Source organism: Musca autumnalis, unplaced genomic scaffold (assembly GCF_047663935.1).
Source record: "Musca autumnalis isolate F117 unplaced genomic scaffold, ASM4766393v1 scaffold_4, whole genome shotgun sequence".
In the NCBI taxonomy this organism is placed as follows: Eukaryota; Metazoa; Arthropoda; class Insecta; order Diptera; family Muscidae; genus Musca; species Musca autumnalis.
The window spans coordinates 240,273,931-240,293,804 of record NW_027411977.1 but is presented as its reverse complement, the minus strand read 5'-3'; the positions used below and the strand labels follow the sequence as shown (position 1 = coordinate 240,293,804).

At 33.2% G+C, this 19,874-nt stretch overlaps 2 protein-coding genes across 2 annotated transcripts; both read right to left on the bottom strand.

The window, feature by feature from the left end:
- Positions 1-6,560: 6,560 nt before the first annotated feature.
- Positions 6,561-12,552, bottom strand: LOC141400864 (sulfotransferase 1 family member D1-like). Its single transcript, XM_073980472.1, has 5 exons — positions 12,373-12,552; positions 12,179-12,308; positions 6,943-7,270; positions 6,811-6,877; positions 6,561-6,731 (listed from the first exon to the last, which is right to left on the bottom strand). The coding sequence occupies exons 1-5, from the start codon at positions 12,519-12,521 to the stop codon at positions 6,596-6,598; spliced, it is 810 nt and encodes a 269-aa protein (XP_073836573.1). The 5' UTR covers positions 12,522-12,552; the 3' UTR covers positions 6,561-6,595.
- Positions 12,553-12,853: 301 nt separating this feature from the next.
- LOC141400863 (sulfotransferase 1E1-like) lies at positions 12,854-19,863 on the bottom strand. Its single transcript, XM_073980471.1, has 5 exons — positions 19,510-19,863; positions 19,330-19,459; positions 13,295-13,622; positions 13,170-13,236; positions 12,854-13,110 (listed from the first exon to the last, which is right to left on the bottom strand). The coding sequence occupies exons 1-5, from the start codon at positions 19,812-19,814 to the stop codon at positions 12,975-12,977; spliced, it is 966 nt and encodes a 321-aa protein (XP_073836572.1). The 5' UTR covers positions 19,815-19,863; the 3' UTR covers positions 12,854-12,974.
- Between the last annotated feature and the right edge of the window lie 11 nt (positions 19,864-19,874).

The window sequence follows — 19,874 nt, the reverse complement described above, 5'->3', positions numbered from 1 at the left end:
AAAAAATCGAGATGTACAGGAGCCAGAATGAAGTCCGAAAATTCTACCAAAGAGTGAAGCATCAAACAGATGGCTTTGGTACAGGCACATCCTCCTGTAGAGACCAGCAAGGTAATCTGGTAACAGATACAGATAGCGTGCTCAGGATATGGAAGGAACATTTCTCCAATCTGCTGGTATCCAATAGTAGCGAAGACGATGATACCACAGATCCAATTTCAGAAGATGGTATAGAATGTATACTGCCCGCCCAAGATGAGGTAAAAACAGCAATCAACCGGCTGAAGAATAATAAAACAGCAGGAGCCGATGGCTTACCAGCCGAGCTGTTTAAAACCGGAGGCGACGCGCTGATAAGGTGTATGCATCAGCTAGTTAGCACCATCTGGCAGGAAGAACGCGTACCCGACGATTGGAACCTGAGCATCCTATGTCCCGTCCACAAGAAAGGAGATAAGACTGTATGCTCAAACTATAGGGGCATTAGTCTTCTCCCTATTGCCTATAAGATAGTGTCAGGGATATTGTGCGAACGACTAAAGCCAATGGTCAACGAAATAATTGGACCATACCAATGTGGCTTTAGACCTGGCAAGTCCACCATTGACCAGATATTTACCCTGCGGCAAATCCTAGAGAAGACCCAAGAGATGCAGATCGACACATTTCACATTTTGATCGATTATAAAGCAGCATTCGACAGTGCCCTCCGATCAAAGGTATTCCACGCAATGTCTGAATTTGGTATCCCCGCAAAGCTCATCCGGCTTTGTAAGATGACATTAACTGATACTAGGTCCTCAGTTAAAATAGGAAAGAACCTCTCCGAAGAATTTTGTACCAAAAGAGGTTTCAGACAAGGAGACAACCTTTCGTGTGATCTTTTCAACATTTTGCTGGAAAAGGTAATACGAGATGCAAATGTCAAAAGAAATGGCACAATTTACACCAATAGCCACATGTTACTTGCCTATGCTGATCACATAGACATCATGGGACGATCAGTAAAGGAAGTAACTGTTCCCCTTATGAAGGTCGAAGCAGAATCTGCGAAAGTGGGTCTGGCGGTAAACGGCGAAAAGACCAAATTGATGGTGTCGACGCGCAAAGCGTCCATAGAGCTCGGACCAACCGTGGAAGTTGGAACCTATAATTTTGAGGTAGTTAAAGACTTCGTCTACCTCGGCACTGCCATAAACACAACAAACAACATCAGTTGTGAAATAAGAAGAAGAATTGTATTGGCCAACAGATGCTACTATGGTCTAAGTAAGCAATTTAAAAACAAAGTCACATCTCGTCAAACAAAAATAACACTATACACAACGCTGATACTACCCGTGCTAATGTATGGCTCCGAAGCATGGGTACTTGCGCAAGCAGATAAGGCAGTGCTTGGTGTGTTTGAGAGGAAAATTCTTCGAAAGATCTACGGGCCGATTTGCGTTGACGGTGAATATCGACGTCGTATGAACCACGAGCTATATCAGCTATACAAAGACATGAATATAGTTAAACGTATCGAGATGCAACGATTGCGTTGGCTAGGCCATATCATGAGAATGAGCGATGATGAACCCGCTAAAAAGGCGTATGAATACATGCCACATGGCGGTGCACGCAGAATCGGCAGGCCTAAGCTTCGATGGAGCATACAAGTGGATGAAGAAATGAAAAGGCGCGGTATTCCAAAAAGTCAAACGAAAAACAAAGAGGAATGGATATCTTTTCTTAGTTCGGTCTATGGAACAAATGTTCTGTAATGGGCCAACTAAGTAAGTAAGTATGTCTTTCAAGCTGTGTTTTTTTATTGTTTTTTATTATTTAATTATTTTAGATTCTTTAAAAAGTATTTTTAAAGCCGTACAATTTTTTAAGAATATGTTGGATTTTTCAAAAAATATTTTTTCAAGCCGTGGACTTTTAAGGAATATTTAAGATTTTTTAAAAAATATTTTTTATGCCATGGATTAAAAAAATATTTTTTAGCCGTGGATTTTTAAATAATATTTTTTTGTTCAAAAAATATTTTTCAAGTTCTAGATTAAAAAAAAAAAAAACAAAAATTCAAACTGAAGATTTTTAAACCATATGTTTGATATTTTGAAAAATATATTTTCAATCCGTGGATCCCTTAAAGAATATTTTGAATTTGTTAAAAAATAAAATTCCAAGAATTTTTTCCAACGATTTTTTTTTGGATTTGTTAAAAAATATTTTTAAGAAATATTTTGGATTTGTTTAAAAAAATATTTTTTCAGGCCATGTATTTTTGAAATTGTATTTTTTTTCAAGTCATGGATTTTTTAAAAATTATATTGGACTTTTTAATTTTTTTTAAGTCGTGGATTTTTAAGAAATTATATTGGATTTTTTAAAAAATATCTTTTCAAGCCTTAGATTTTTTTAAAAATATTTTTTCAATATTTTGAAGAATTTTTTGAATTTTTTAAAAAAAAATATTTTTTCAAGCCGCGGATTTTTCAAAGAATATTTTGGAGTTCTCGTAAAAATTAGTTTTAAAAGCCCTGAATATTTTAAAAATAAGTTATAAGGCGTGGATTTGAAAAAAAATTAAATATTTTTTTTCAAGCCTTGGATTTTTTAAAAATAATTTTTTTCTACTTTTTTTAAAAATATTTTGCAGGGCCTTGGATTTAAAAAAAAAAAAAAAATTTTAATATTTTTCAAGCCGTGAACTTTTAAAAAAAAGTATTTTTTTCTGGCCTTTTATTTTATTTTAAATATTTTTTCAAGCCGTAAAAAATTTTAAACTAGTTTCAGACGCTTTGTCGCCCATTTCTGACTTCCAGTGCATTTTGATAGCCTTCGGGCATTGGATTCCCTAAAATAGATACACCGCAATCGTTCTAGATAGATTTTTGCTTTTTCCCGTTTTTGGTATAGAATCTCGCACTAGAGGTCTCTTATAAAGATCTCCTCCGTAGTACTACATCCGTATATACTTCCGTACACTACACTTAAACCGCTGTACTTTGTCTATATTAACTTGCTGACCTTAATAACAACTACTGAAATCTCTTATGCTGCTCGATACATATGTATATGTAGAATAATATACTTCGCTGCATCTATACAGAACCTCTCCGCTTCAGTTCGAAAAAATGAGCTCCCTACATTCCCTTCGCCATCCTACATACGACCCGCATATCGTTATATAGTCTCCTTGGCCTTTATATTGTCTTTAGAGTCATTCCCTCAAACTTCAGTTCCTAGCTATATGCTCTCCGACCTTTAGATCTATAATAATAACCCTCTGATGATCCGTAAACATTCACTTCGTCATAAGGACACGCTTCAACTCGTCCCTAAAATCTCTCTTCAGTTTGCTTGTAAAGACTCCATTCATCCATATTTATGTCGATTCTTCTGTGTAGACTCACTTTGACTCGTCTATAAAGGCTACCTATAAAAATTCCCTTTGACCTCTTTTGGCATCTTTCAAGTCGTAATCTGCTTTTATTTACCTTTACTTTCTTCTGCCACAATTCCAGTGGCAATAAATTGGCGGGCATGTGACTTTTAATGATACGAGGGCTGGCTAAAGTTTGACATTGTTCTACGGCATTTGGAGCTTCATTGAAACCAGAGACGCTAAATAAAATATACGAAAATTAAAAAAAAAAAAAAACATCAAAATTGTCTTCGGTGTCTTCTTACTCTAAAAATGGACTTCTCATGGTCAAATGCTCGCTTCTGCTGCGCTCAAAATCCAAATTATGTGTAAGCAACCAAACTGTCTCCTGCATCCATGTTGTGCCACATTTAATGAAGGTTACAATGAAGACATCATCCATTCGTATTTCCATGTTTAAAATTTGTGGAAGAAGTGTGTCAAATTTTTGGGATAAACTACACCATGTCTCAGACCATTCCTTCTTTAAGGGAATATCTTTGCCTTCGGTGGAATATTGTTTGGATTCATAGAGAACTCGTGCAGTTTTCAAAGGTCTAGATTTTAACATTCTTAAAAAAAATTGACTGTCTTTAAGAACACTGTTGCGTTTTGAACAATAACCGGATGATAACTAAAAGCAAAAATCCGCGAAAATTTGGCATGATTTCTAAGCAATCATAAAATTATCATTGATAATGCACTCACAGCATTAATTCGCGTGTGAATGTGTATATGTTGTTGTACGGTTTTTGACAAAAGTATCCACATACAGATAAGATAAAAATTTCGCTTTTATTGGAGGATTTATTTTTTGTTTACAGATTAATATTGGGAACTTTACATTTGTCCGCACATTTAAAGATCATTAGAGAGAATTTGTTGGAAATGTGAAGATTTCTTTATAAATGCACATTTTTAAAAAAATATTTTTTAAGTCGTGGATTTTTAAAAAAACTATGTTTTCAAGTATTTTGGATTTTCAAAAAAATCTTTTTCAAGTCGTGGATTTTTAAAGATTTCATTATAAAGATTTTTAAAGATTTCTTTTTATTTTTAAAGATTTCTTTATAAATTCACATTTTTAAAAAAAATATTTGTTAAGTCGTGGATTTTTTAAAAAAACTATATTTTCAAGTAGTTTGGATTTTTTAAAAAAATCTTTTTCAAGTCGTGGATTTTTAAAGAATATTTTGGATTTTTAAAAAATGTTTTTTTAAGTCATGGATTTTTAAAGAATATGTTGGATTTTTACAAAATATTTGTTCAAGTCGTGGATTTTTAAAAAAATATCTTTTCAAGTCGTGAGTTTTCAAAAATATTTTTTAAGTCGTGGATTTTTTAAAAAAACATTTTTTAAGTCGTGGATTTTTTAAAAAATAGTTTTTAAGTCGTGGATTTTTTAAAAAACATTTTTTAAGTCGTGGATTTTTTAAAAAATATTTTTTAAGACGTGGATTTTTTAAAAAAACATTTTTAAAATCGTGGATTTTTTAAAAAACATTTTTTAAGACGTGGATTTTTTAAAAAATATTTTTTAAGTCGTGGATTTTTTAAAAAATATTTTTTAATATTTTTAAAATCCACGACTTAAAAAATATTTTTTAAGTCGTGGATTTTTTTACAAAATATTTGTTCAAGTCGTGGATTTTTAAAAAAATATCTTTTCAAGTCGTGAGTTTTCAAAAATATTTTTTAAGTCGTGGATTTTTTAAAAAAACATTTTTTAAGTCGTGGATTTTTTAAAAAATAGTTTTTAAGTCGTGGATTTTTTAAAAAACATTTTTTAAGTCGTGGATTTTTTAAAAAATATTTTTTAAGTCGTGGATTTTTAAAAAAAATATTTTTGAAGTCGTGGATTTTTTAAAAAATATTTTTTAAGTCGTGGATTTCTTAAAAAAATACTTTTTAAGTCGTGGATTTTTTAAAAAATATTTTTTAAGTCGTGGATTTTTTAAAAAAATACTTTTTAAGTCGTGGATTTTTTAAAAAATATTTTTTAAGTCGTGGATTTTTTAAAAAATATTTTTTAAGTCATGGATTTTTTAAAAAATATTTTTTAAGTCATGGATTTTTAAAAAAATATTTTTTAAGTCGTGGATTTTTTAAAAAAATATTTTTGAAGTCGTGGATTTTTTAAAAAATGTTTTTTAAGTCGTGGATTTTTTAAAAAAATATTTTTGAAGTCGTGGATTTTTTAAAAAATGTTTTTTAAGTCGTGGATTTTTTAAAAAATATTTTTTAAGTCATGGATTTTTAAAAAAATATTTTTTAAGTCGTGGATTTTTTAAAAAAATATTTTTGAAGTCGTGGATTTTTTAAAAAATATTTTTTAAGTCGTGAATTTTTTAAAAAATATTTTTAAGTCGTGGATTTTTTAAAAAATATTTATTTCAATTAGTGATTTTTTTAAAAATATTTTTTCAATTAGTGATTTATTTAATTTTGATTTAATTTTTTAGAAAATATTTTTTCAAGTAGTGGATTTTTTAAAAAAAATATTTTTCAAGACGAGGATTTTTTAAAAAATATTTTTTTAAGTCGTTTATTTTTTTATAAATATTTTTTCAAGTCGTGAATTTTTTAAAAAATATTTTTCTAGTCGTGGAGTTTTTAAAAAGTATTTTTTTCAAGTCGTGAATTTAAAAAAAAAAAAACATTTTGCTAGTCGTGGATTTTTTAAAAAATATTTTTTTCAATTCGTGGATTTTAAAAAAATATTTTTTCAAGTCAAGGATTATTAATTGTGTTTTTTTTCAAGGATTCAAGGATTATTTTAAAAAATATTTCGCTTTTTTCTGTGATAAACTAATTCATAAGTAAATATGCGTTTTTATTGGAAGATTTATTTTTTGTTTACAGATTAAATTTGGGAACTTTGCACTCAAAAAACGTTGTCCGCACATTTAAAGATCATTAGAGAGAATTTGTTGGAATTTTAAATATTTCTTTATAAGTGCACATCTTCACAATATACATATATGTAACAGTGTCTATATCAAAATGGCTTACTATTCAGTTTGTCTATAGTTATTGTCCCGCTTACTTCAGACTGTTTATACCTCAAGAAGAAAATATAGAATTCTTTCATCGTCTATACACACACTGCAATCCAGCAAGCAAGGCACCAGCTGATTAATAAATAAAATTTTTTTTCTTCTTAAAAATAACATTATTTATTTATAATTCTCCAAAAATATCTATCTCAGTCAAGCCGTGCTGGACTAAATAGTCGCGAGACCAATTATCGATTTTCTTCTGCAAGTCCGGGGATAATTCATCCTTAAAGGAGCCCACAATACCGCGGCGCATAAACCTTAAATAAAAAAAAAAAAAAACAAAAAAAAACGGTTAAAAGAAAACATTTCGAATTTAAACAACCAACAAAAACTTACTGGAATTCCTCCTTTATGGTGGGTACTTGTTGCTTAAAAATATTTGTGAGATTGGTTTGATCGTTTCCTAGACAACAACAAAATCAATTAAAAAAATCCATTTGGGCATACATTCAAATACCTCTCCCATACCTTTCATATTTTCGAATGATAAATGATTTAAAATATTCTCCATTTCCTCGCCTTTGAGCTGTGGTCGTTCCAAAAATGTACACAGCTTTTCGATGACCTTGGCCAAATCACGTTTCATCTCTTCATAGGTGGTAAAGAAAATATTCGGCTCATTGCGCATCTGCCAAAAATCTACAATATGAGCCCAGAAGCAGGTATATATTGTTTCATTATTCATAAAATCGGTGGCAAAATCATCGATATTATCACCCACCCAGGCACCGAGGTTTTTCAGAAAGTGATAGGAGGAGACAATGACATCTTTGCAATTGCGGGCAACATAGATAATCTGAAAGAAGAAGGATGTTCATAGGTTTCAGATCGGGACAATGTTTAAAGAGACAAAATTGTTTTTAAATACCACTTTCTTTCTACCCCCATCTTTCGGATAATCATTATAGATACCTTTGAAAAGTTCAATAAACAAACATCTAGCTTACAGTTACAGTCGAAATCGCTTATAACGTCGTCGTTTATAACGTCATATCGGTTATAACGACGACATCCAAAAGTCCCAAATCTCTGGGGCCCTTTATAGCCCTATCGCTTATAACGGCATATCGGTTATAGCGACAAATTCCGTCGGTCCCTTGACCGACGTTATAAGCGATTTCGACTGTAATATGACTCCAACCCAGACGTCAAAAGTTATCTTTTAATGGCTTATGAGAATTATAAGAACCTCCTTAAGGTCTTAAAAGGATGGAAGACCTCTTAAACGTCTTCAAAAGATAGCATGCATTCTAAAGTTGCTAGTGTAAATAATAAAGAAAAGGTGGACTGTGAAGCCCATACTGTCGATCTCTAAGTAATCTCAAAGGACGTTCGCTGGATTAAAAAAAATATCTGTATGCCATGTACATATTTTTTAAAAAAATATTTTTTCAACTATTTTGTATTTTTATACCTCTACCATATGGAGGGTATAATTAAAAAAATGTCATTCCGTTTGTAACACATCGAAATATTCGTCGGAGACCCTATAAAGTATATATATTATTGATCAGCATAAAATTCTATGTCGATTTAACCATGTCCGACTGTCCGTCCGTCTGCCTGTCTGTTGAAATCAAGATACAGCTCGCAATTTTAGAGATAGAGAGTCAATATTTGGTGTAGAAGTTTTTATTACTTGCAGGATGGTTGGTATTGAAAATGGGCTATAACGGACCACGTTTTGATATAGTCCCCATTGAACGGTACCACCCGATTTTCGGTATTTTAACGGTATTAGCTTAATTATCACACCGACATGACTGAAATTTGGCACTTAGTCTTCTTTTAGGGTATAAAACTTTCTCCCAGAATTTTGTCGGTATCGGTTCACGCCTTCATATAGCCCCCATAGAACGGTACCTCCCCATTTTCGGTATTTTGAACGTTTTAGCTTCATTATCACACCGATATGGCTGAAATTTGGTACTTAGTCTTCGTTGGGGGTATATAACTTTCTCGGTCCACGCCTTCATAAAGCCCCCATAGAACGGTACCTCCCGATTTTCGGTATTTTGAAGGTTTTAGCTTCATTATCACACCGATGTGGCTGAAATTTGGTATTTAGTCTACTTTGGGGGTATAAAACTTTCCCCCCAGAATTTTATCGGTATCGGTCCATGCCTTCATATAGCCCCCATAGAACGGTATTTTGAATTTTCGGTATTTTGAATGTTGTGGCCTCAATATTGCACCGAAATGGCTGAAGTTTGGTGTCCTCAACTTTTTTCCGAAATGGCTGAAATTTGGTATTTAGACATCGTTGGGGGTTCTCAACTTTCCTCTTTAAATTTGTCATATAGGTTTTCGCCTTCATATAGTCCCCATAGAACGGTACCCCCCGATTTTCGGTATTTTGAAGATTGTGGCCTCAATTTTCCTCCGAAAAGGCTGAAATTTGGTATTTAGACTTGGTTGGGGATACTCAAAATTTGTTGGTATAGGTCCACGCCTTCATATAGCCCCCATGGAAAAGTACCTCCCGATTTTCGGTATTTTGAATATTGTGGCTTCAATATTCCACCATTCCATTTTTCCATTTTTCTTCAATACATTTCGTGGTGGAGGGTAACGGTATTACGGCGTTCTTACTTGTTTAAAAAATATTTTTCATCTCGTGAATTTTTAAGGAATATTTTGGATTTTTTAAAAAACATTTTTTTAGTCGTGGATTTTTAAAGAATATTTTGGACTTTTAAAAAAATATTTTTTCAAGTCGTGGATTTTTTAAAAAATATTTTTTCAAGTTGTGGGTTTTTTAAAAATATTTTTTTCGAATCGTGGAATTTAAAAAAAAAAACATTTTTCAAATCGTTGATTTTTTAAAAATCTATTTTTCAAGTGGATTAAAAAAAAACATTTTTTCAAGTCGTTAACTTTTTTAAAAAAATATTTATTTAAATCGTGGATTTTTAAAAAATATTTTTTAAGTCGTGGATTTTTTAAAAAATTATATTTTCAAGTATTTTGGATTTTTTATAAAATCTTTTTCAAGTCGTGGATTTTTAAAGAATATTTTGGTTTTTTTAAAAAATATTTTTTCATGTCGTGGATTTTTTAAAAAATATTTTTTTAAGTCGTGGATTTTTAAAAAAAATATTTTTTCAAGTCTTGGATTTTTTAAAAAATATTTTTTCAAGTCGTTGATTTTTAAAAAAAAATATTTTTCAATTCAAGGATTATTTTAAAAAATATTTGGATATTTTAGAAAATATTGTTTCAAGTCGTGGATTTTTTTAAAAAATATTCTTTTAAGTCATGGATTTTTTTATAAATATTTTTCCAAGTCATGAATTTTTTAAAAAATATTTTTTCCAGTCGAGGAGTTTTTAAAAAATATTTTTTCAATTCGTGGATATTTAAAAAAAGATATTTTTCTAGTCAAGGATTATTTTAAAAAAATATTTGGATTTTTAGATAATATTGTTTCAAGTCGAGAATTTTTTAACAAATATTCGTTTATGTCGTGGGTTTAAAAAAAAATATTTTTTCAATTCGCGGATTTTTAAAAAATATTTTTTTCAAGAAAAAAATTCTAGTTGTGGATTTTTTTAAAAAATATTTTTTAAATCGTCGATCTTTTAAGTTGTGTATTTTTAAAGAATATTTTGGATTTTAAAAAATATTTTTTAAAGAATATTTTAGATTTTGAAAAAATATTTTTTCAAGTCGTTGATTTTTTAAACATATTTCTTTTCGAATCGTGGAATTTTTAAAAAATATTTTTCAAATCGTTGATTTTTTAAAAAGCTATTTTGTCAAGTGGAATTTTAAAAAAATATTTTTTCAAGTCGTTCATTTTTTAAAAAAATGTTTTTTTAATATTTTTAAATCGTGGATTTTTTAAAAAATTATATTTTCAAGTATTTTGGATTTTTTAAAAAATCTTTTTCAAGTCCTGGATTTTTAAAGAATATTTTGGATTTTTAAAAAATATTTCTTCAAGTCGTGGATTTTTAAAAAAATATTTTTTCAAGTCGTGCATATTTTAAAAAATATTTTTTAAGTCGAGGATTTTTTAAAAAATAATTTTTAAGTCGTGTACTTTTTAAACAAAATATTTTTTCAAGTCGAGTATTTTTTAAACAAAATATTTTTTCAAGTCGTGCATTTTTTAAAAAATAATTTTTAAGTCGTGGATTTTTTTTTAATTTTTCTTGTTTTCAAGTCGTGGATTTTTTAAAAAATAAATTTTAAGTCTTGGATTTAAAAAAAAAAAATATTTTTTCAAGTCGTGGATTTTTTAAAATATATTTTTTGCAATCCGTGATTTTTTAAAAAAAATATTTTTTGCAATTCGTGATTTTTTTAAAAAATATATTTTTTGCAATTCGTGATTTTTTTTTAAAAATATATTTTTGGCAATTCGTGATTTTTTTAAAAAATATATTTTTTGCAATTCGTGATTTTTTTAAAAAATATATTTTTTCAAGTCAAGGATATTTTTTCAAGTCAAGGATATTTTTTCAAGTCGTAGATTTTTAAAAAAATATTTTTTCAAGTTGTTAATTTTTTAAATTTTTTTAATATATTTAATGTCTGTGATTTTTTAAAAAATATATATTTCCAAGTATTTTGGATTTTTTAAAAAATCATTTTCAAGTCCTGGATTTTTAAAGAATATTTTGGATTTTTAAAAAATATTTTTTTAAGTCGTGGATTTAAAAAAAATATTTTTTCAAGTCGTGCGTATTTTAAAAAATATTTTTTAAGTTGTGGATTTTTTGAAAAATAATTTTTAAGTCGTGGATTTTTAAAAAAAAAATTATTTTTTCAAGTTGTGGATTTTTTAAAAAATATATTTTTTCAAGTCGTGGATTTTTTTAAAATATAATTTTAAATTCGTGATTTTTTTAAAAAATATATTTTTTTAAGTCAAGGATTAGTTTAAAAAATATTTGGATTTTTTAGAAAATATTGTTTCAAGTCAAGGATTATTTTAAAAATATTTGGATTTATAAATATTTTTCAAGACGAGGATTTTTTAAAAAATATTTTTTGAAGTCGTGGATTTTTTTATAAATATTTTTTCAAGTCGTGAATTTTTTTATAAATATTTTTTCAAGTCGTGAATTTTTAAAAAAAAATTTTTTGTAGTCGATAGGTTTTTAAAAAATATTAAGATATAGACCCTTTCTGAAAGAAGGCGTCCTTCTATAGACCCTTTCTGAAAGAAACGCTGCTTCAATAGACTTTTTCGGAATGAAAGGGCATTTCTAGAGAACCTTTCTGAGTGAAAGGAAAGGATACTTCTGTAAACCCTTTCAGAAGTAAAGGGTGCTTCTAAAGACCCTTTCTGAAAGAATCGGTGCTTCTACAAACCCTTTCTGAAAGTAACAGTGCTTCTGTAGGTTCTTTCTGAAAAACGGTGCTTCTATAGACCTTTTCTGAAAGAAAGAGTGCTACTTCTTTTCTGAATAAAAGGGCGATCAGATGGTCTTTAAAAATAGCCTTCAGCTGGTCTATAAAGACAGCCTTTAGCTTGTCTATAAAGACAGGCTTCAGCTGGTCTATAAAGGCAGCCTTTAGCTTCAGGTAGTCTTTAAAAACAAACCTTCAGATCGTTTCTTCAGCTGTTCTGTAAAGACTCCCTTCAGCTTGTTTATAAAGGTCCCCTTCATTTGTTCTAAAAAGACACTCTTCGGCTAGCATGTGGGCTATAAATACCCTCCTTTATCTGGTACTTATACATCATTCCATTTACCTTAGCCTGTTTCTTCCATATATCCAATGGTACTAAATTAGCTGGCATATGAGTTTTCAAAATCCTGGGGCTAGGTAAGTTTTTGGATATTGCCACCATACTGGGAACACGGGGATTTAAACCTTGGAGGCTGTAAAAGAATTGTCATTAATATCTTACATTTTCATCATTAAATACAACGAAGTTTGACTTACTCCAAGAATGGACTTCTCTGCCAGATATTAAGGCTCTTGCATTTTTCAAAATCTAAATTGTTCATTAGCAACCATGCCGTTTCCTGCATCCAGGTTGTGCCGCATTTAATAAAGGTGACAATGAAAATGTCATCGTCACGGACATCCATTTCAAGAATTTGTGGCAGAACTTGATCGAAGCCTGCATTTAAAGTACACCATGTCTGTAACCAGTCTTTCTCTAATGGTATATTCAAACCTGCTGTGGCATATTGTTTGTATTCCTCAGCGTCTCGTGAAGTTTTAATGGCACGTGATTGTAACATATTTTAAAATAATATTTTTCAAAATTACCTCTCAAAACTGACCACTGAACTTAACCACTACTAAATTGAAACTAAATTTAAACTTCCTTGATTAGAGGTTATTTAAATATGAATTTTCGCTACCTACGCTGACCACATTAATAGTTGTTGCAGTTTCTTCATCTTTAGTAAGATAAGCTATTTTGAATTGGAAGGGCAATATATTTCGTATCAATATTTAAAATACATGTGTTGACATTTGAGATTAAGAATATGCAGGTAGAATGTGTCAGGAAAAACACACCCACACAAACATTTCTATAATTCGCCAAAGATATCCTCTTCTTTGAGTGCGTGTTGGGCCAGAAAATCCCTTGACCAATTATCAATTTTCCGTTGGAGTTCTGGTGATAATTCGTCTTTGTAGGAACCCACAATACCGCGGCGCATAAATCTGAAAATAAAAAACATTTGAAAACAAAACTTTGAGAGAAATATTCCTCCCACTCATACTGGAAATTATCGCTTATTGTTGGAACTTGTTCCCTCATCAAGGCGGTGATGTTGGTTTGATCATTGCCTGTAATGGAAATTAGGATATTTTGAATTGAATCCATGAATATTTCAAAAATCTTTACCCTTCATATTTTCAAATGACAGATGGTTTAGCATATTTTCCATTTCAGTGGCTGTAAGCTGCGGCCTTTCCAAAAAGTCACACAATTTCCGTAATACGCCTGGCAAATTCCGCTGCATCTCTTCGTAGGTAGTGAAGAACATAAATGACTCCTCGCGCATTTTCCAAAAATCCACAATGTGAGACCAAAAGCAGGTGTACATTATTTTGTTATTCATAAAATCCATGGCGAAGTCTTCTAAATTGTCACCATTCCACGAACCAAGATTTTTGGTGAAATGATAGGCCGAGACAATGACATCTTTGCAGTTACGGGCCACATAAATTATCTGGAACAAAAGAATTAAAAATGACAAGTAAGAAAAGTCTATAGTCGGACGGAGCCGACCATGGGATACCCTATACCACTATCCCTGGACAATCGCTCTCCACGGAACTTCTTTTCAATGATTGTGAAAATTTGATTATCAAATATCAGAGATGTAATGTATAATACTTATGACCAAAACCAAAAAGTTATCTAGCATGACAAAGACATTTTTGTAGCAGGAAAAGAAAATTTAGTTCACACAAACTAAAATGTAATGAAACCCACTAATGTAGTACTACTATTTCCGTTGTTTAACCGCTACGTTATTGAAATTTTTACCAATTTCACACAAAAGTTTCAGTCCATTTAACCCGCTAAGTATTATCTGATCTTCACGTTGGTTTGTACGCTTCTTCTTCATCATAAACTCAAACTTTGTTTAAAATTTTGCGGGTTATTATTTTGACCTACAGAGCCGCTACAAAATTGGTTAAAATTTTGTTTTTGGTCCATTTCATCCCCTGAACATTTCGCGATCATCACCAAAAACTAACATTTCTATTCTGGCCCGAACACAATCTCCTTAAAAAATTTGTTATTGAAGTTCAAATTGCCTTAAGCTTGTTTACAATTTTTAATGGACGGACACACACCGCTAAATCGCTTTATCTCGTCGAGATATGAATTTTGACATACCAAATAAGGGGTCTAGGACGAATATTTCGTGATGTTACATAAACTATTGGAGAGACAATATGTAGCATGGTATAAAAATAGAGTTCTCTACACAGAACCCAATATATATTAGGCAGAAGGCCCACTATCTAGCAAACACTTTATTGCAATTTACATCAGATGAAAGGTCAGTAGTTTTTTTTCCATATGTAGGGTACTTTGCGAAATATATATGTCCTCAAGGAATTAAAATATCGACCAAAAATAAAATTTTTATATTTTTCATACAAAAGTAATGGTCCATTTCACCCGCTAAAGAATATCAGATCATCATTCAAAATTGTAGGCATCTTTTTCGACCTATACTCTTACCCGGTGAAAAATTTCGTGACTATTGATGTATAATTGCGACTTCTAGCGAGTTTATTATTACAATACAAACAAATAACGGGATATATTAGGCTGTAACTCTGTTATCTGATCATGCACACCAACATAATTGGCATCAATTGAAAGGTCAGGCGTTCCACTTTCAAGTATACCTCACTTGTCCGGAATGTCACTTCCAGGAATTAAGATATAAGCTGTATATTAAAAATTTTCACAATTTTCACACAAAAGTTTTGGTCCATTTAACCCTCTAAATATTGTCCGATCGCCATCTCAAATTGCAAGCTTCTCCTTTGTGATATACTCTTAACTCATTTAAAATTACGCGTTTATCGGACTATTATTGAGACCTACAGAGCCGCTACAAAATTGGATAAATATTATGTTTTTGGTCCATTTCACCCGCTAAATATTTCACGATCATCACCAATAAGAATAGGGATCTATTCTGATCTGAACCCGACCTCCATACAAAATTTGGTGACGATCGGTCCATAATTGCGGCCTGGAGCGTGTTTACAATTTATAATGGACAGACGGACGGACGGACGGACGGACTGACGGACGGACACACATCTCAAAATCGCTTTATCTCGTCGAGATATGAAAAATGGTATACCACATTGGGGGTCTCCGACGAATATTTCGCGTGTTACATGAATTTTTCCCAAAACAAACTTATAATACCCTTTTCCACATTGTGGTATAGGGTATAAAAATGGAAGAAAAGACTTCCTTAAGCTCGTCTACAAAGAATGCCTTAAGTAGGTCTATAAAGAGAGACTATAATGGCAGCCTTCAGCTAGTCCTTTGCAATCATCTTTAAAACGCCTTTCTGGCCGCTTATAGATACGGCCTTCTAGTAGTCTACACGATTATTACAGTTCGTATACAAAGACGTCCTTCTGGACGTCAAAGGGTCCTTCTATAGACCCTTTCTTATAGAAAGAGTACTTCTATAGACCCTTTCTGGTAGAAAGGATGCTCCTATAGATCCTTTCTGATAGAAAGGGTGCTTCTATAGACCCTTTCTGATAGAAAGGGTACTTCTTTCGATAGAAAGGGTGCTTCTAAATTCTCTTTCTGATAACAAGGGTGCTTCTATAGACACTCTCTGATAAAAAGGGGGCTTTTATAGACCCTTTCTGATAGAAAAGGGGCTTCTATAGACCCTTTCTAATAGAAAAGGGGCTTCTATAGACCATTTCTGAAAGAAAGGTTCTTCTATAGACCATTTCTGAAAGAAAGGTTGCTCCTATAGACCCTTTCTGAATCAGAAAGGGTGCTTCTATAGACCCTTTCTGATAGAAAGGGTGCTTTTATAAACCCTTTCTGATGGAAAGGGTGCTCCTATAGACCCTTTCTGATAGAAAGGGTGCTTTGGTAGACCCTTTCTGATAGAAAGGGTTCTTTGGTAGACCCTTTCTGATAGAAAGGGTGCTTTGGTAGACCCTTTCTAATAGAATGTGTGCTTCTATAGACCCTTTCTGATAGAAAGAGTGCTTCTATAGACCCTTTCTGATAGAAAGGGTGCTTTTATAAACCCTTTCTGATGGAAAGGGTGCTTCTATAGACCCTTTCTGATGGAAGGGGTGCTTCTATAGACCCTTTCTGATAGAAAGGGTGCTTTGGTAGACCCTTTCTAATAGAATGTGTGCTTCTATAGACCCTTTCTGATAGAAAGAGTGCTTCTATAGACCCTTTCTGATAGAAAGGGTGCTTCTATAAACCCTTTCTAATGGAAAGGGTGCTTCTATAGACCTTTTCTGGTAGAAAGGGTGCTCCTATAGACCCTTTCTGATAGAAAGGGTGATTCTATAGACCCTTTCTGATAGGAAGGAAGCTTCTATAGACCCTTTCTGATGGAAGGGGTGCTTCTATAGACCTTTTCTGGTAGAAAGGGTGCTCCTATAGACCCTTTCTGATAGAAAGGGTGATTCTATAGACCCTTTCTGATAGGAAGGAAGCTTCTATAGACCCTTTCTGATGGAAGGGGTGCTTCTATAGACCCTTTCTGATGGAAGGGGTGCTTCTATAGACCCTTTCTGATGGAAGGGGTGCTTCTATAGACCCTTTCTGATAGAAAGGGTGCTTTGGTAGACCCTTTCTGATAGAAAGGGTGCTTTGGTAGACCCTTTCTGATAGAAAGGGTGCTTTGGTAGACCCTTTCTGATAGAAAGGGTGCTTTGGTAGACCCTTTCTGATAGAAAGGGTGCTTTGGTAGACCCTTTCTAATAGAATGTGTGCTTCTATAGACCCTTTCTGATAGAAAGAGTGCTTCTATAGACCCTTTCTGATAGAAAGGGTGCTTTTATAAACCCTTTCTGATGGAAAGGGTGCTTCTATAGACCCTTTCTGATGGAAAGGGTGCTTCTATAGACCCTTTCTGGTAGAAAGTGTGCTCCTATAGACCCTTTCTGATAGAAAGGGTGATTCTATAGACCCTTTCTGATAGGAAGGAAGCTTCTATAGACCCTTTCTGATAGGAAGGAAGCTTCTATAGACCCTTTCTGATGGAAGGGGTGCTTCTATAGACCCTTTCTGATAGAAGGGGTGCTTTGGTAGACCCTTTCTGATAGAAAGGGTGCTTTGGTAGACCCTTTCTGATAGAAAGGATACTTCTATAGACCCTTTCGATAGAAAGGATGCTTCTAAATTCTCTTTCTGATAAAAAGGGTGCTTCTATAGACCCTTTCGAAAGAAAGAATGCTTCTAAATTCTCTTTCTGATAAAAAGGGTACTTCTAAATTCTCTTTCTGATAAAAAGGGTACTTCTAAATTCTCTTTCTGATAAAAAGGGTACTTCTAAATTCTCTTTCTTCTATCGACACTTTCGGAAAGAAAGAGTGCTTCCATCGACACTTTCGGAAAGAAAAGGTGCTTCTAAAAACCCTTTCGGAAAGAAAGGATGCTTCTATAGACCCTTTCGGGAAGAAAGGATGCTTCTATAGATCCTTTCTGATAGAAAGGGTACTTCGTTCTTTCTGACAGGGTGCTTCTATAGAACCTTTCTGAGAGAAAGTTTGCTTGTATAGACCCTTTCTGATAGATAAGCTGCTTCTATAGACCCTCTCTGATATATAGGGTGTTTCTATAGACACTTTCTGATAGAAAGCGTGCTTCTATAGACCCTTTCTGATAGAAATGGTGCCTTTATAGATCTCTTCTGATAGAAATGGTGCTTTTATAGAACTTTTTCGATAGAAAGGGTGCCTCTATAGACCAAATTCCAACTATCGCTCCCTGTTCCTGATCAGCTTCAAAACCTCTGTCACATCCGAGTCCGGAGGTGACACTCATGTAGTAGCTACAACTCTGTATGGGATCTCGGCAGTTGAGATACCCCAAAGTGCATCAGAGTCAGTCATGGTCATTTTAAGGAATGACTTTGTTGCGCTTATAAAAAGCTGCTCGGCCATGTCACGTCTGGCTGTCGTCCAAATCGTCAGAAATGATGACCGTCCCAAGACGAATTTCTACTAGCAACCTTCAGGATCAGACTTGTCATTGATTGTTATCAGAAGGTCATCTGGGTCAGTGCATACGAGAGGTTTTGACGTTGGCTGCCTTTGTAGGCCTTCCCAGGTTGGATGCTTTCTAGTGTCTGAAGAGCGGCCACCTTCGTGTTTTAAGCCGAGTGATTGACCAACTGACCATCCTCTTGGCATCTGGTTGTGGATTCTCTGAATATATTACTTCCCGCACGCCTGCTGTGAAAAGGTCTTCGATGTTACACCAATCTGCATTGACAGTCTCACTCTTCTTCATTCCCACTGAATGGGAGCTTGTGGCGCTGGTTCGTTAGCGACTAACTCTTCTGCTTCGCCGATATCGAAACGGCGGGACCTTGGTCGATTCGTCTGTGACGTTGTCTACGAAGCCGAGGTTGGCCGACCCAGCCGGAGACACCACTAGTGACCGCATAGGATTCGAGCAGGGCTAAACCGATGAAAAGGAAACGCTTCTCAGCCTAAGGATGTTTCTTCACTATACATCTCACGAATCGGAATTTCAACCCGATTTCGCTCGGATTCCTGCCAACAAACTTGCTGAAGTACTGCACTGCCCTTTTACAGGAAGGCCTATTTTTCCTCTTCCTTGCCTTACAACTCTTAGTGGTTGAGTATGTGGAAAATTCTCTCCTCCATAGCCTCACCCATCAGTAGTGGGATTCTCTAACTCATTTTTTGAGTTACCGACAAAAATCGGTAAAATTAAAATGCTTATAATTTCGGTAATTAACGATGTTTCTCGGTAAGTTAGCGACGAATAAAAAGTCGTCGTAAAGTTCTACCGATAGCAAGAGTGCTGTCAATTTTTATTTTCACTTTTCATTCACAATTTTGCGTTTTAATTTTATCGATTTTTGTCGGTAACTCAAAAAATGAGTTAGAGAATCCCACTACAGAGCCTTCTTCCTGGGTAGGTTGGGCCTATCGCTTGCGATAGCAGCTGAGGAACGCAACTTTGGACGATTGAGATGGGATACTATAGTATCCATATCACCATCTAACAGGTCGTATGTAAGGACTCATTTCAGATCGTCCGTGAAGACTCCCTTTAGCTCGTCTATTATGGTTTCATTCGTCTCGTCTATTAAGGCTCCCTTTAGGCTACTAAACTATTTTCCTTTGCATATAAGTACTCGTAACGTGTCTTACCTTCACATTCTTCCTCCATATTCCCAATGGCAATAAATTTGCCGGCATATGTGTCTTAATGACACGGGGACTTGGAGCGGTTTTGCAAAATTCTATGGCATTTGGAGCACCAACGTTAAAACCATGATTGCTAAAAACAAAATATTTTAAAGTATTACCGCAATTTCCAAAAATTCTTACTCCAAAAATGGACTCCGTTCCCAAACATGAACCACTTTACACCTTTCATAATCCAAATTATTCATTAGCAACCAGACAGCCTCCTGCATCCAAGTAGTGCCGCATTTAATAAAGGTCACCACAAAAATGTCATCTTCACGCACTTCCATATTTAAAATATCGGGTAAAACATTGTCGAATTCTTGAGACAGGGTACACCATGTATCAGACCAATTCTTGCATAGAGGTATATCCTTGCCTTCTGTGGCATATTGTTTGCTGGTGAAAAGAACCCGCGGTGCGGAGACCGGTCGAGATTTTAACATTTCAAATATTTTCTATGACGTTATTCAAGCGAATTCCGAAATTGAACTGAAAAGTGATGC